The 15987-nt window shown below is 44.7% G+C and overlaps 1 protein-coding gene across 1 annotated transcript in view; it reads right to left on the bottom strand.

Annotated features, from left to right (window-relative positions):
* Positions 1–13096: 13096 nt before the first annotated feature.
* Positions 13097–15987, bottom strand: part of SCGN (secretagogin, EF-hand calcium binding protein) — a 31464-nt gene continuing 28573 nt past the window's right edge. Inside the window, exons 8-11 of the mRNA XM_010578008.1 lie at positions 15796–15841; positions 15627–15686; positions 14887–14955; positions 13097–13328 (exon numbers count right to left, since the gene is read on the bottom strand). Of these exons, the coding sequence (XP_010576310.1) occupies positions 13200–13328; positions 14887–14955; positions 15627–15686; positions 15796–15841 (304 nt within the window). The 3' untranslated portion in view covers positions 13097–13199. The remainder of the gene's footprint in view (positions 13329–14886; positions 14956–15626; positions 15687–15795; positions 15842–15987) is intronic.

The following is a 15987-nucleotide window of genomic DNA, read 5'->3' as shown; positions in this document are numbered from 1 at the left end:
AGAATAAAATAAATATGCACATGTGTAGATACTATACAGAAATTCTGGCATTTAATCTGTGCACATTTATTAATATATTTGCATATACACAGCCACTATATGTAGCAATGTGTGACTGATGTAAGTTGCCCCCAGAAGTTTGGGGTTGTCTAATTCAAGTTGCAACCGAATCTTGGATTCCCGCCCGTGAAGCCCTATCGCACGCCTCAGGTGTCACTGGCACTAATGCCTCCTTGGTACGCAGAGTACCAAGCACACTTCAAAAGTCAGAGGCAGGTGCTCTCAGTCCAAACTGTACCCACTGGAAAGCGTTCCTGAGCCAGGAAAGTCTGGCAAACCTGCAGGTTGTGGCTCTGTCCTCATACAGACATAAGCAGAAGTATTAACCTGTTTTAGCAAAACAAGCTAAATAAGATAGATAAGAAACCAGGAAAAATTCTGGAACGCATAATTTGTTTTGATGTCGGGGTAGGAGTAAAGCATATCTTGTTACTGCTAACCATCAACCTTTAAGAACCTCTGTCCTGACTTCTCCACATATGCTTCTAGACTACATATTAGGAGCTCACTTACAGTGATGCTCAAGTGCCTTCTGTAAAATATTTGCTCCAAGTTTGATCAGTTGTGAGCAACTGGAAAGCGTTAACATGGCATTTGTAGCATTAACCGAACACTCTACCCCCAGTCCAGAAAAGAGCTTAAAGCTCGTGCCACTGAGCTATGATCTCTGGCCAGCCAGATAAAAATATTTTTTACTTCTGTTTTGCCAAACAGTGGCTGAGCAGCCTCCGAGCTGGGGATGCAGCACTAATGCTGCTGCCGTGCCCGGTTCCTTCCCCACCACCTGCAGCCCCCACAAGCCCCCTGTGCATCTCCCTTCCCTGCCGGGTAAGGGTTGTTTGGGAGCACCCTGGAAAAGAGCTTTGTGGAGAGCAGGGAAAGCAGGTGAAATGGCTGGATAAGCCTTGCTAATTCTGCATGACCTCTTCTGCTGGTTTAACACTGGCTCCCAGTGTTCATACAAGGTGGGATGAGAGCAGTGAAAGCCTCGTGGTTAAGAGCCAATTCCTCGCCCGCTGTAATTACCTGAACTAGTCTCCTGGCTTTCACTGCTCCTTCGTCTCCAGTTATGAAAAAAAGCAGCCCCTCGCTATGGCTGCTCAGCATAGCTGCTGTAAATGCAGCTTTATTATCCTTCAGCATCATTTATAAATTGGAAACAAAAGAACCAAATTGCCTGTTCTCAAAGGAGAAAAGCACAGAATAAAACAGAGAGGGATGTGAAGGGACCAGTTGCCTCCTGGAAAATGAAGCTGCGAATGGCATGGCGGGGGGGGGATCCTGCACCAGTGGGAGACTGGCACGTTGGCTTAAAATGAAGGGAAGAGCTCGGCTTGGCACAGGCTCGGCACTGCAGGATCTCACCCTTGCGCTACCGCTGGATCCGCCCGGGAGACATTCGGCCACATGCTGTGGGATGGAGGCACAGGTGGCAGCTTGTGCTGTAGTCAAAATCATACAAACATCACCCCTGGCTTTGCTGTGTTGGATAGAAATCTTCCTAGGCCGCTTTTAGCAAGCAAGTGCATAGCTTGTTAAATCAAGGTTAAGACAAGCTTAAGCTGATACTTAAAAAGTGTTATCAGCCATATCCTCCTTGGAAAAAGCTGCACTCTGCGGGATGTGGCTCTAGCTGACCCAATGCAGCACGATAATGCTGTTTTTCTGTATTCAAAGAGAAACCCAGAAAAAAATCCTTGCAAAGCTACAAAATGCTCTATGAGCCCACAGGCCAGCATAGAAGCCTGACTATGGCACATGGTGATTTAAATATACCGCATTTAACTGCAATTGCAGATCATAAAGGGATGGCTGTGCAGCCCACTGAAGGTACAGCAATATATTCCAGCAAGGAACAAATGTCCCAAAATCTGCCCCCCCCCCCTCCCGCCTGGGCACTGTGGGCGTATGTTCTTCAGGTGGCATTTTCAGCACCTCTCCCTCTGTGTTGCTCCATGTGTTCACCTTTGCAAAACCTCTAATTTGTGCGTGAAATGGCCATTTCCTTGAGCGCCATAAGGCAATCGCATCTAATTTTCTATTTGTAGTTTCAAATGCTTGTTCACACAAGGAGTCATGTCTGCAGGCAAGGGGGCCCAACCACGCAAGCAGAGACCGCTACGCATCTGGACTGTGGCATTTAAAGACCACCAGCAAAATAACAAACCTCATGAAAAGGCTTCAAAAAATAACATGACCTTTAAGTGGCAGGATTACCAATAGAAAACTTAAAGGGAAGGAAATGGGGAGTCATTTAGTGTGAGTTGATTCTCAAATATAACGTAGTTCATTTAAATTTAATTTCATTTAATGTTAATTTTAATTAGCAACATCTGTTGCAGAGATTCACAGGACCAATTTAACCTGTGAACTTTGGCTGCTTTTCCTGGCACTCCTTTACATAAATTACAAAATCCCACCACACCGTAATGCTACACATCTAATTGTTCCCCTGGGAAAGCAGCAGGGACAGAATGAGCTATGCAGGACGGACACCGATTGTGTTGCTTAATGTACAGCTATGAGACACATAGATTCTGTGCTGACAAGAAGGAAACAGCTCCAACATACACAAGACAGAGGCTACCCAGAGCTATAATTCATCTTAATATTGACCCATGCACAGTTTTCTGTAGAAATGAAGAAGTGGAAATACTTCCATAAGTACTGGCTGAAATTTAAAAGAGCTTTGGCCACTGGTCTCAGTTCTTTTCTTGCACGCTTATGACTGGCTGAAGTCTGCTTTTCACACTTGCTCGTGGTAAGTGAATTTTAAGACTCTGAAATAGTACACACTGGAAAATTGCACTGGGGACTCAAATAAGCCAGGCAAAGATGATTTTTCAAAGCCAGATTAGATTTTTCAAAGCTGATGTTATGCATTGTGATGATTTTATATGGATGTAGTACTGCGGTTTACGGGAACGTTAGCAGAATTGAGATCTGGATGCTCTGAGTACCCTTAACACAACTCTTAAATGAAATGTGCAGCAATTTAAGCTAACCAATCACTAATTTCCCTTTGTTTCAAAGAATTCCCTTTACTGTAATAATACTTCATGAAAATGCATGTACACATGCCTGTTTGTTTAGTGTCTGAGCCTAAAAGCCTCAAACAGGACGATTAAATGGGAACAAGAACAGACGAATGGTGCAGTTGCACCCATGATGGGCTTTGTAATCTCTGTACCCAAGCACTACATTTTATAGCCCACTCATTTCTCGAAGGCGGTACCTATGGAAGGCTTACATGACCCTTAAAGGGAAGGCTTTGACATTTAAAAAATTTCCAGTTCTTCGTAGACTGAAATCTAAGCCTGACAGATTCATGGGCTAAATTAATTCCTTAAGCCCTTTGCCCAATGACAAAACTTATCTGAAGCAGAAAATGGAAATGTACGGTGTGTTTTACAAAGCTGATCAAAGATCCCCCAGAAAGTGTTGAAGCAATCAGAATGAATGATCTGCTCCCATGGATAGGAAAAGTGGATATTTTAATTGCATCAATTATTCACCACCAGTTATTTGAGAGAAGTCATTTATGTGCGGGAGATTGAGAAGCATATCTGTGTCTGTTAAAATAAGCTGAGTTTCCTATTATTTTTCTGTGGACACCATTAGCTGTGGTGATGATTCAAATACAGAGACGGAGGAGTCTGCTGAAGTTTGGAGCCGACAGCTACCGCGTGGCTCCTTCCCTACCAAAACTCAAAAGAAGTTAACAGTATGGTAGGAAACTGCTGCTTACTGAGCTGGCCTTTAAAATAAATAAAAATAGGCAGTCTCCTGAAGAAGATGACCATGTACTGTACTTCAGCATACTAATATGTTATTATCTGGCAGAAGATAACACACACACACACACGCAGGGGATGCTAACACAAGCCATTTCTTTTTGTTATTCTTCCAGGAAAGTACAAAACATCTTTGTCCCCAACTAATCCATCACTCTCTTCACATCCATTTCTACCCCAACACAACATGATTTGGGGGACTTCTGCTTTCCTGTGTTTTTGCCAAATAGTTCTTTGCTGCTGAGGAAGAGCTGTGCCCACCCGGTTGATGGGAAGGGAGCTCATCCCTCCTCAGTGCTTCTCCCCACTGTGGGGACCCCTGTCTCTCTCACCTTGCACAGCCAAGGCTTTGGGCTCCTCAAAGCCAGACGTAGCACCTGCACTGCTGGTTGGCTTTCAACAACTCAGCAGGGGAGTTTATAGCCCAGCCTATTGCATTGGGAATCATAGAATCATTTCATAGAATCCTTTAGGTTGGAAAAGACCCTTAAGATCATCAAGTTTAACCAAACTGTGGTGCTCCTTACAGATACGAGGTTGGATTTCTCCTCAGTTGACATTAATGGGCTTGTATGGGTTGACATGAGGACAGGATTTGACCTGGGAAGTGTCTGACTGTGCAGCCTGAAAGGGTGAATGCGAGTGTGGGTAAATCAGCCAGCTTACTCACATCATTGGCGATAGATGAACTTGAGATATTTCTGTGACATCTGGGAACAGTCCCTGCTTGACAGCTGCTGTACCTGGCAGGGATTGTCCACGGCATTTCATATGGAGCAGATACGTACAGCATAACCTACTTTTTGAAAAAGCCTGTACAGACCCAGCATCTCTAGAAACAGCAAGATGTCCTCTTCCCAAGCTGTTTTCTGAACCAATCTCTATTTTCTGTGATGCTGCTGTTAGCCAGCTGCGGTTGGCACGAGCAGCAGTTAGCACACATAACCCGTGGCTGAACCCCAAATCCCCCCAAGACGGTAGTTGCCACAGAGTGATTTAAGACTCCATAAGCAGAGCAGCAAGAGATCAAAAAGCAGAGGAAAGTCTATTTGCAAAGCTGAAGAAAGGCATCATATAGCTAGAACGGGAAGAGCAACAGCTGAGAGGTAACTGAAGGAATTGCCAGACACAGGCACAGGACTGGTACAGTGATAACAAGTCCCAAGAGCAGAGGAGCTCTGAACCTGCAAACACTCTGGGGCTTGTGACTGCTGGGACACAAAGGTGTCAGCCCTGCCAGGTGCCCCTGACCAACAATAGTGGCCAACCAACACAGTGGGATGATCCGGGGAGATGGACTACGTATCACCTACTACGTATCACAGCTCTGCCTCGCTGCTGCCTGTGGTCACTAAAGCTTCTCTACAAGGTCATGGGCCTTTGTCTCGGTTGCTATTTCCTTCCCAAATTTATCACTTTAGGAAGATTGCTGTTATCTATTTGATAAGTGTCCTATGCTGAAGTGATACACATTTCTATATGTTTATTATGGCTCTTCAGCTACCTGCTCCCACTGTGGCCACAGCATCTCTCCAGGCAGCCCTGGGGGGGCTCTGTGCTTGGGGGAGAGGCATTTTGCAGCTTCCTTTCCAAATTCTTTCCAGCTGAGAGGCAATGTCCTCACTGCTCTTGGGGCACTTTGCCTGGGTTGCTTTGAAACGCCAGAGGTACAAGGTATTTTCTCAGCTCCTCTGCTGCAGCCCCTCACACACAGCTTTTGAGAGTCTCATGTGGTCAGGAACGGCTTCAACCATGTGGTTTCCTCTGCTGGAGCCCAAGCAGTGTCCGCCCCTGCCTCTAAAAACCCAGCAGGATCATGAGGACTCTTAAAAACTAGGAGTGTAGCCAACAAAATCTATATTTAAGGTTGCAGCAGAGGACACCCCCAGCACCAGCAACCTCACAGGCAGTGGAAAGAAGTTGAGGGGAAAGCCTCAGGCATCCCTCAGAGCTGTGCTTGTGCCATCCCTTACAACCCTCTCCGTGTTGGACCAAAAACCCGTACACCTCCTTGCTTCATTGAGCTCGAGCTCTGATGGGGCCTGCTGAGATTTTAACCAGCACTCCGGCAGCTCTAAGAAGAGACATCATCTCCCAAGAGCAGGGGAAGGAGAGCTGGGCTGCCAGCAGAGTCGACAGAGGTACCTAAAGGTGTGAATTTAGGCAAGGATGCTTTCTTGGTGATGGCATGGCATATATCTCTGCCTTAGATTGGCATGCTGTTACCTTTCCTTTCTTCTTTCCACCTACCAGCCTGGATTTCTGTCTCAGAGCAACGAATTAAGGAAGAGCAAAGCTTGCAGATGTGGCGGCCAAGAAGCTTCAGACCCAGAAGGCATGATAGAAACAATCCCACAGGTTCCTTTAAAAAGGAAAAGCAAGGCAGAGATGAAGGAAGGCAAGAAGAGAAGGGAAAATGAGAGATTTCAGAGGTTTTAAAGCTAGCTGCTTGATCTTGTGTGGCCTGATTCATAACCACTGCATGCCAGGTGTTGGCAGTAGCACTCCTGGATCCCACCAGCCAGAGAGTGGAAATGGTGGCCAGGCAAAGCATATGCTAAATTTCATAGTCAGCAAGAGGGACGAGGCAGAACATGCACTATAATGTATTGCAACCTGAAAATAACACCTACAAGACAATTTTAAAACTAGGCAATTTCTAGCTCTTAAAAATTAAAACACAGCTATCTGAATGTCCTGAATGTCATTAATCGTAAGCCCATAGGATCTTCCATTCTTTAGATGTAAAAAGAAATCCTTGCTGAAAAAATACCAACTTTGTATTATACGGAGATGGTTAAAGAAATTCTAGAATGAGTCTCTAAATGCCATCCTGTCATTTTGTCAATCAAACTTAAGGTCCTTGTAATATGCTGTTCTTATTAGCATTTTATGCCTTATGATAAAAGTTGAAGTATCTATTGATTTTCTACATAGCCCAAACCCAAGCAGATCATTCTCAGCTTAATGACCAGGAAACATCCCAGACTCATGCCCGTGCTCCTGTGCACATTTACTCATCAGGAAGGAGGAAACGGTTGCCTTTGACGACCTCATTAATTAGGTCTTAGGCAAACAATCAAGTTATTGTGGTGCCTTGGCAAGCACCATGTGTCATCTGAGCCGTTGCGTGCGTGCTCGCCGCTTGCAGAAAGAACTGAAAAAATGGATTGGCCTGAGCTTCACGTGCGTTCATGGGTTTCCCAATGATCTGGTGAGCGTGTCTGAAGTGGCTGCTCTTCCCCTAAGCTGCGGCAACCAGCTGCCCTCGCTCCGGCTGCCAGCTGAAGCAGGGCTCCCCTAAACCACAGGTGCTATGATCCTCCAGGTTCTGCCGCCCGGCTCCCGCCTGGATCTTCATCCCAAAACAAGATTTTTCCAGGCACATCCTGCTGGCACGGAAAGCCCTGGCAGTCTGTTGGCTCCTGGTTTTTATGTGCCAGAGAAATGAACCCCTTTCCTAAGGATTAACAATGGTAAATAAAAACTGTTTGGCCACACCATCAACGTTAGAGGCATGTTAGCCAAAGTGACAGATGACAACAATCTGTTCAAACAGCCACCCAAACGGGAATTCTGGGTGCATCCCTCTTCTCCATCTTTGTCTTTATAAAGTGCTGGGAGGGATGTCTTACACGAGACTCCGCAGGGAATCAAAAGACGAGGACATGTTCTCCTTAGCTCCAATGACCTCAAGAAACCCCTTGACAACTGAGTTACAGGCCTTTATTCGTATAAAGCAGACACGGGCCTAGTAACGGCTTCTCTCAGATCTAGAGGTGTTCGACTGTGGTGTCAACTTGAGAGAGCCTTGATGCTGCCGCTTTTTAGCGCTGGCACTCCTTAGTTTAGAAACCCCAGCTTTAAAAGCTTTAAAATGCATCTGGCAGTGGAGCCATGGCCACGTCTCTGTCTGCCCTGAGCTGGTCTGGCTCCGCCAGAGCCAAGGGGGCTCAGCTGGGGACGGAGGACTAGGCCTCGTGCAACTTCTGCCTGCCCAGCAGCATTAAAACCCTTCTTCCACCTCACAGAGAAATGGGGGAAGGATGATTTCTTCAGACCCCATCAGCAGTGGAGACCTATTTCTCTCTTTACACTCCAGCACTGATTATTTTACAAAGCAGGACTGTGAAGAGTTGGTACAAACCTTACTGTACAGGGATAAGGGCTGCAGCTGTATTTAAAATTAATTTAGGGCTTAGATTCCTTGTGTTCCCCCATAATGCCTGGAGGTCCTTCCCTGGGCTTTGTAACCACGGTCTGGTGAAGGAGGACCTCAAAGAGGCAACCAGGTTCACCCCAAAGTGCAGCCCATGCAGTCCCTCACGTCAGCAACACCTCTAGCTCTCCTTTATTTGGGAACGTGGTGGCCACTATTGTAAACACACCCCTCGAAAGTACACTTCCAAACCAAGGCGTCTGGCTTTCAACATGCAGTTACGTGCTCTCATCATCCATAACAGAAACCTTCCCCCAGTAAGACCAAGCATGTCGAAATCCTTTGAGCCTCACAGCCGTGATGCCGGGCAGAGCAGGGACCCCAAACCGGGTGTCTGAGCCTGGGGCAGATGCCTGTTCTCCAGACACGTTGCCTAATAACAGTAGCTCTAGTGGGCTGTGGTGACTCCATCACATCCTATCGAATTCATTTTTTCCTGAAACAGCTAATCTAAAGAGATGCCAGAAATGCAGCCTGAGCATTTGTCCGCACCATGCGTGCCGTCGCGCCAGCTGTTTTTCCTGGGCAGAGACATCTGCTCCAGTTCACCCATCACCTCTGCAAAGTTTCCAGCACAGCAGCAGGGCAGGGAAAAGCTTTTTTTTTCTGGAGAACAGCAAATGTGAAGGAACAAACCCGAGAGGAAGGGCAACGCCTGAAGCTGGTGTAAAGGCTGAGTGTGGGGCAAGTGGGCAGCGGGATGTGTCACCATGGGATGAGCTCGTGAAAATCAGTGCTGCCCAGCTAAGTGAGGGAGGGCAGGGAAGTGGTTCTACCTCTGGGACCCAGTGGAAGCTCCCTGTAGATGCCTCTTGGCATTAGGCAAATGGTTCCCTTATTTTCTCTCATAATGGTTGAAACTGGCACTCTTTTCTCCTCCTTCTCCCATGTGCAAATGTTGCTTAAAATGAGACACAATTCTCCACGGAATTACTGAAAATACAGGTGCCACGAAATGAGAGCTTTTCATTAGCAGTCAGTGTAGCCCTCATACAAAAATGACTTTCACAATTACTTTACCCCATGTAATTACACAGCAAAGCCCCATTTAACATCCACTACGTAACAGCAACTTTCTGTTTCAAATCAGATTAATGTAAGAGTTTACCCAGCCATTTTAAGAGATAATAGCTGTAATTAAGGTGTTTCTCATGATGGGTTCCTATTATATTGTGGCAGATGATTGTCTGATAGTCTTGTTGGCTGCATTAGTCACAACTGTTTTCATTAATATTGACACTATTCTCTTGCCACACAAACAGAAAAGCAGATTAATCAAAATATTGTGCTGGTTTCCTATGCTCTGAGCCCTTCTTTGGGGCTGATGCTCAACTCAGCTTTCAGTAGGAATAAAAAGCAGTTTCTGTAAGATGTGCAGGCAGCTTCATCCATGTTATTTAAAGCAATATTGTGAGAACAAAGGGAGAGAATTATTTTACTGCAAATCGGAAAACAAAGCACTGGCGAAACTCAAATGTTACGATTTCTAAACATCTCATCTGGTTCCAGTTTGGGTGTCAGTGATGTGAGACTGCTGGAGTGCGTTCAGACTGGGGAATGACGTGAGAGCATGTGCATTTGGGTTCATTATTATGGGGAAAAAATTGCACAGACCAAGGGACAAGATGGCACATGAGCAATTTGGCATTGTGAGGCTGGCTCAGGAAATGGGGGTCTCCAGTGGCAGATCTCCATGGTGATGGTGCAGGATAAGCAAGCAGCTTGTTGAGGTCCAAAATGATGGGAGAAAAGATTGTGTCTTTGTAACATCATTTCCAGTGAAACCAATGAAGATAAACGAGGGATGGATTTGAGTTAAAAAGCCCCATAAATGTTCATTTTTCATGGGTATTGATTCTACACAGTCAACTGAAACTGTTAGAGGCAGCATCTCCTGAATAAAGTTATCATGACAAGTCATCCAGAAAAAAAACTATGTCAAGTGCCAAAAATGAGAAGGGGCAAGAGGAGCAGGGAGCATGATGGGAGTACAGGGCATAATCTCCAATAACTCACAGTGAAAAGGGAGGCAAAGGAACAGCTGTGCTTCAAGGAATTTCACACATTGATTTCCAGATCCAGCAGTTTGCCAATTAAACAAGGAAAGGAAGAAACCAACATTAAAATGACACATTTGGGAGCACTGTGCTTATTGACCACTACACTTGGGGTAGCTAAATGTCTTTTGAAAATACACCTGTTAAATATGATGATATAAGTCAGTTAAAATTGATTTCAGTAAATTTGCATACTGTGAAGGAATAGGAAACTGTGAATCCCTTAAGCCCAGTTTTCTAGAGAAAAACATGATAATACCAAGAGAAAATATCTTGGCAAACATTTTCATTCACTTTCTGCATTCAAATTCTAGTTACCAAGATGCAGGCTCCTAAATATTGTGATATCTGCAAAATTTTGTTGGCAGAGGATGCACTGATCAAACAGCCCCAAGCCTTCCTTGTGTACCTTCAACATATTTACAGTGCAGAAGGCATCATGGTGTGTAAATGCTTTTGGTTTTGTAGGCACTAAGTTTTCATATAATTAACAGAAAACAGGTATTTTCATGTAACCATTCAAATGTGTATAATCCACACTGCACATAAAAGTACCCTTCAAATTTGCAAAATGGCAAATAGCTATGTTTTGTCAAAATGTATTGCATTGCCTATCTGTATATCTAGCAGCTTAAAGGGATGAAATCACCAGAGCCTGACACCAAAAGGCCTTACAGATCATTCATTATTGAAGTGAAAATAATAATTAAAAAAAAAAAATCTCTGGAAGCAAGGAACGCATCTTCTCTACGGGAAGTCTCAAAATGCCTATCTCCTGCAATAACATTGACTTTTAGAGGGTAAAGGGTTATAAGAGCATGGCTCGTTAATAATTGCCTTGCTGACATTTTGTAACGTGGGCTCAGATCCCACTGCATCTACTGACATTTTGTGTTGCTTATAGGGGACCTGCGGCTCACTTGGGCTGGAGTCCCACTGGGATATGGCTCTCCCTTATGGTCCCCACAAGCAAGGCAGCATGCATGATTGTTTTCCTGCTCTCTAGTTTCTGCCCTGGACACAAAAAATATCCTCATGGGAATGCAAAACTAAGTCTTTTAAAATCATAAAAAACCCTCTTCTGAGTTCTGTATATAAAATTTTAATCTATGACCCCCCCAATTACTTTTTGCTAATGTTTTGTAAAATGTTCTTGTAAACTCACTTACTGAAGGCTATGCACTTACTTTTTTAAAGCTAATAAAACTATTTGCATGAACTTGCAGAGAGGAAGGCTTCAGCAAACTCAGTATTAAAAAAAAAAAAAATCCCAGAGTTGTACAAAAGAAGCAAAATACATTGTGACACCAACATATCAAATTCATTACTGCTCAGTGTCTGTTGAATAAAAACTATTGTCTGTAGAGGATGTGAAAAGCATAAGGTTTCAATAAAAATGAAGTGTTGTATAACTCTTGAAATGAGAGCTGCGGTTGTATACAGTCTTTAAAAGATTATTTTCATTTTAGGTTAAAAGTTCCTGTATTTTTGGCAAGGCAAGGCAGGATATTCTTGAATTTATACTTTAATAAATGAGAAGAAGTACTACTGATATCAGTAGGATTAAACAGGGGTAAAACAGAATGGACATGTTTTAACTGAAAAATACAAATAGCATAAAGATCATACATCTATGAGTGGAAACATATTGTAGGGGATGGTACAGAAATTGCTCCCGTGTCCAAACTAATAGAAACTGTAGTTTAAGAAAATAATAGTAACAATGAGAATGATATAAAGACCGAACAAAGAGAGAGAAACAGAAGAATATACTTCAAGGCATAATTATTTTGGCCCATAAGTCACATCATATTGCAGGTACGATGTAAAGATGGTTGGTGATGCATTTAGCACTTGTTCTTATCATCAATGTAAATAGAAAATAAGCACATCCCTAAAGTTGTGTATGTTCTTAAGCATTTTATTGACTCACGTCTCCATCTCTATTTGTGTCGACAGAAGGTAATTTCTGATTAATTTTTATAAAACTGAGTATAAAAGGAGTGTTTCATTGTACCATCTTCTGCAAAGAACATAACCAGAAGGACACTTGTAGTGTCAAATCTGGGCCTCTCATCTGTTGGAGACATAAATGCTGAAATGTGCGGGAATTTTGCCAACAACCCTTCCTCCACAGTTTTCTCTTCAGAAATGAAGAAAGGATCATTTGGGCATGATAGTGTAGGTGTGGCACTTTCCAAAAAAACAGTCAAAGCCTTTGGAATAGGGATATATGTGGCACAAATGATGATGCTGCCATTAGGCTCCAGGATCAGACTCATGGCCTGGGAGTGATGGGTAGCTTTAAGTTCAATACAGGTTAAAAGTCTTTACTAACTCTTACAGATTTAAAAAACTATGCATGTGCCTAAGAGCTTTGCTGTAATCAGGCTTCTGTCCTTCCAGTTTTTCAGTTTATGGAAAACTTGTATACTGTTTCATTTTGGGTTGGAAGAAAGGCTGATAGGCATCACAAAACCTCTTGCCATTTAATGTGTTTTACGTAAAATGGCTACAATGTATGGTCTGCCAGTCTGCGGCAGATGGCTTTCCGTACATAACACATAAACTCCAATCTTAATGAATTTCTGTAATTGCCATTTTTTTATTTCTGCACATATACACAGTCATCCATCCACTATTTTAGATGCACAAACAAAGCGCGATGCTCACCAAAGGACTGACTTCACACATAAGGCGACCATCAGAAACACCTAGCAGCTGCGCTCTGGGAGCACCAACACGGCATTTTTAAGGAGATGCTTGTCCCTATCCTAGGGGGTGGGCAGGGCAGCATTTTGTGGGGAGCAGGAGAAGAAAAGCAACCCTTTTTCTGAGCAGCTGGTGTGCTCGTGGGCAGAGACATTGCTAGGGGGACCCACAAGCGGCGGCAGCAAGCGAACACCACAAAGGGACTGGTGGAACGGGGAGGCCCTCCGTACGAATCCCAGTCTGCCATGTCTTTGTGCAGCCACTCTCCAGCCCGCTCGCACGGCAGCACGGACACACTTCTACGAGGAGCAGCAAGCAAATCTCACAAGGGAAACACAACCACGAGCACCCTCCTGGCTACGGGTTCATTTTAAGCCCGAGACACAAAGCCAGTTCGGATTTCTGAATTTTCCCATCCTTGTTCACGTCACAGTGGTTGAGCAGGATCTGGCGGAACTTGTCCAGGTCCACCCCACTAATGCTGGGCTGCAGGCAAAAGAGAAAAACGTGGCTCAGAGAGAAAACAGCTCTGGATTTCCCCAGCCCTGTAAAGCAGCAGGCTGTGCAGCGGCTGGGAAATCCACCCATGGAGGAGTGACCAAACAGCCTGACCCCACATCAGCTCATACAAGGTGGGGAAGTGAACAGAGAATGGGCTGCAAAAACAGAAGAGGTATGGGACTGTGAGTAACTGAAAGGAAATGCAACGTGATTTTTGTGCTTAGTCAAGGCCATCAGTACCTGATCCGTATCAAACAAAAGTCTGCAGAAAGTTGTTCAATACAGATCCCTGCACTACTGGACCTGTGCTTTCCTCTGGTTTCCTCTCTCAAACCTGCTACGTGAGGAGTGATGCGGCATTTCTGTCAGCAGGCTACTATTTCACAGGCTAGCCAGCAACTTAAAAATACCTTTAGTGGATCAAACAAATGCTGAAGACATACTTTACAGGCTATACTGTCTCTGTATGCTCCTAATGCTGTACCACTTCCTCTGCTTCCCACTTGCTCAGGAGGAGATCAAATTCCCATGCACAGCTTGCAGTGCCCAAGGACGATGCCGATGAAGGAAAGTACAACCTTTGCTCCTTTGAACACACATGCATAGAGCACAAATCCAACCTCCTGCCTGTCCTCACACCCTTCCTTACACACCACATGGCTATAATATACATACACACGCAGCCATCAGTACACAGCTGCAGTCTCTGCTCTCCGCTAAATGGACATGGGAACGCAGGCATCCCTGCATCTGGTCACATCGTGTAGAAATGCACCAGCTCAGGCTCAGGGGGAGCCAAAGACCAGACTATATTTGCATCAAAAGCTCTATCTCGGACTGTACCTGGCAACTCAAGGTAATCCAATGCAGACTGATTCTGCTGTCTCTAAGAAACTGGTGACACACAGGGCATGGTGCTCTTGATTAGAGGTAGAGCTCAAGTCATTTTCAAGTGTAGCCCTTTCTTTACTGAAAGGGTTGTCAGGCATTGGAACAGGCTGCCCAGGGAAGTGGTTGAGTCACCATCCCTGGAGGTGTTCAAAAACCACGTAGACAAGGCACTTCAGGACATGGTTTAGTGGGCACGGTTGATGGTTGGACTCAATAATCTTAAAGGTTTTTTCCAACCTAAACAATTCTATGATTCTGTGATTCTGTGACGACCTAATAAACCATGAGATCATGCTGGTGAGGACCATATCCGCAGTGAAAACAGAAGAAAGGACTTCTGATGGCTGATCCATGTTGACACAGTCTGTGATGCTGTAACATCTGCCTAATTCATAGTGTGAGCTAGAATGGACCTTTCTTAAACACAGTTGCTGAGTGAAGGTGTATTAATTTGTCAGGCAGAATTTCTGTGATATGGTGAAATGCTCTATAGTGTTTATGCTGAGACCATGACATTCATTTCTGCTGCTGATCCAAGTGAAATTTGACTCTGTGTTCTCACTAGCCTCTCTATTTACATAACTTTACCAAAACAACCACCTTCGTCTCGGAAATATAAGGTATTAGTAAATAGAAAGAGCCATAAAGCTACCTTGACCAGTTCCATCATGTCTTTGACAAACCCATCCACTTCTGGGCCTTCAAGTGCTCCTGTTTTACTCTAAAAGATGGAATAAACATCAAAACACTCCAGTAAGTCAAAACCACAACGTTTACCGCTCAGTAGGTCCACCTGGTCACTGAGCTCTATAGCACTAAGATCCCTTCCTTTTTCCCCAACCATCTCTTCCCCTCAAACGGGAGCAACATCTCCCACCATTTTGTGAGGCTTGCTGATCACCACCAACCTGAGGGAGTTACGCTACTGTCAGAAGCGGCACCGAATTGCTGCTTTCTAACAGGCAGCTAGGTGGTCATGTCTGTCCTGGGCCAGACTCCCTAAAAACCCCTCGGTTCAGTACTGGAAGCGGTTTTATTTCTCAAAGTGGTGGTGATGCAGGTCCCAAACTGCCCGAGACTGCTAGAGCTAAAGCCACCACCCCCTCTACAGCCCTCGCGTCTCCTGCAGAGAGATACTGCTAATGGAGCAGTGTTGGCCATGGCAATGGAGAAAGTCAAAACGGGTCCTTTGCCAGGAGGTCTCTGACCATCGCTCCCCTCTGTCCCCACCTTATCCTCAGTCTGGTGCCTGGGCCCCTCTGGTCCATGGGCTCGGGCACAGCTGCGGCTCCTGAGTGACCCCACAGCACCCCACGGGAGGAAGAATTCTGAGCAGTGTGTGCTAAATCTGTGTCATTTAAAGACCCCAAGGGAACAGCCTGTGGGACTCACAACATCGTAGTGTGCAAAGATCTTCTCAAAATCTCTCCTCCTTTCTTCTGTGCTGCAAGCCTGCATGTGGAGAGGACAAGCAAATGAAAAAAAAAAGATTCAAGTCTGGGCCCAGGTTATCTTAGCTGAGAGAGATGGGAACAATGCATCATAAAACTGAGCTACTTACATCCATTTTAAATTGAAGAAGGAAATTTTCCTGGAGTGCCAGAATCCTGAATGGAGAGATTTAAATTACAATCTTTCCGCTTTATCATCTGCACACAAACCATTCTGAACTCTTTTGGTTCGTAAAGCAAAGGGAATTTAGATTATAGGCCTTTAAAAAAGAAAATCGCCTGCGGGGTTTTTTATGGAGGGC

The sequence above is a fragment of the Haliaeetus leucocephalus genome, unplaced genomic scaffold (assembly GCF_000737465.1).
Source record: "Haliaeetus leucocephalus isolate CR32 unplaced genomic scaffold, Haliaeetus_leucocephalus-4.0 Scaffold587, whole genome shotgun sequence".
NCBI lineage: Eukaryota > Metazoa > Chordata > Aves > Accipitriformes > Accipitridae > Haliaeetus > Haliaeetus leucocephalus.
Note: the sequence above shows the minus strand (reverse complement) of the source record. Positions and strands in the feature narration are given on the sequence as shown.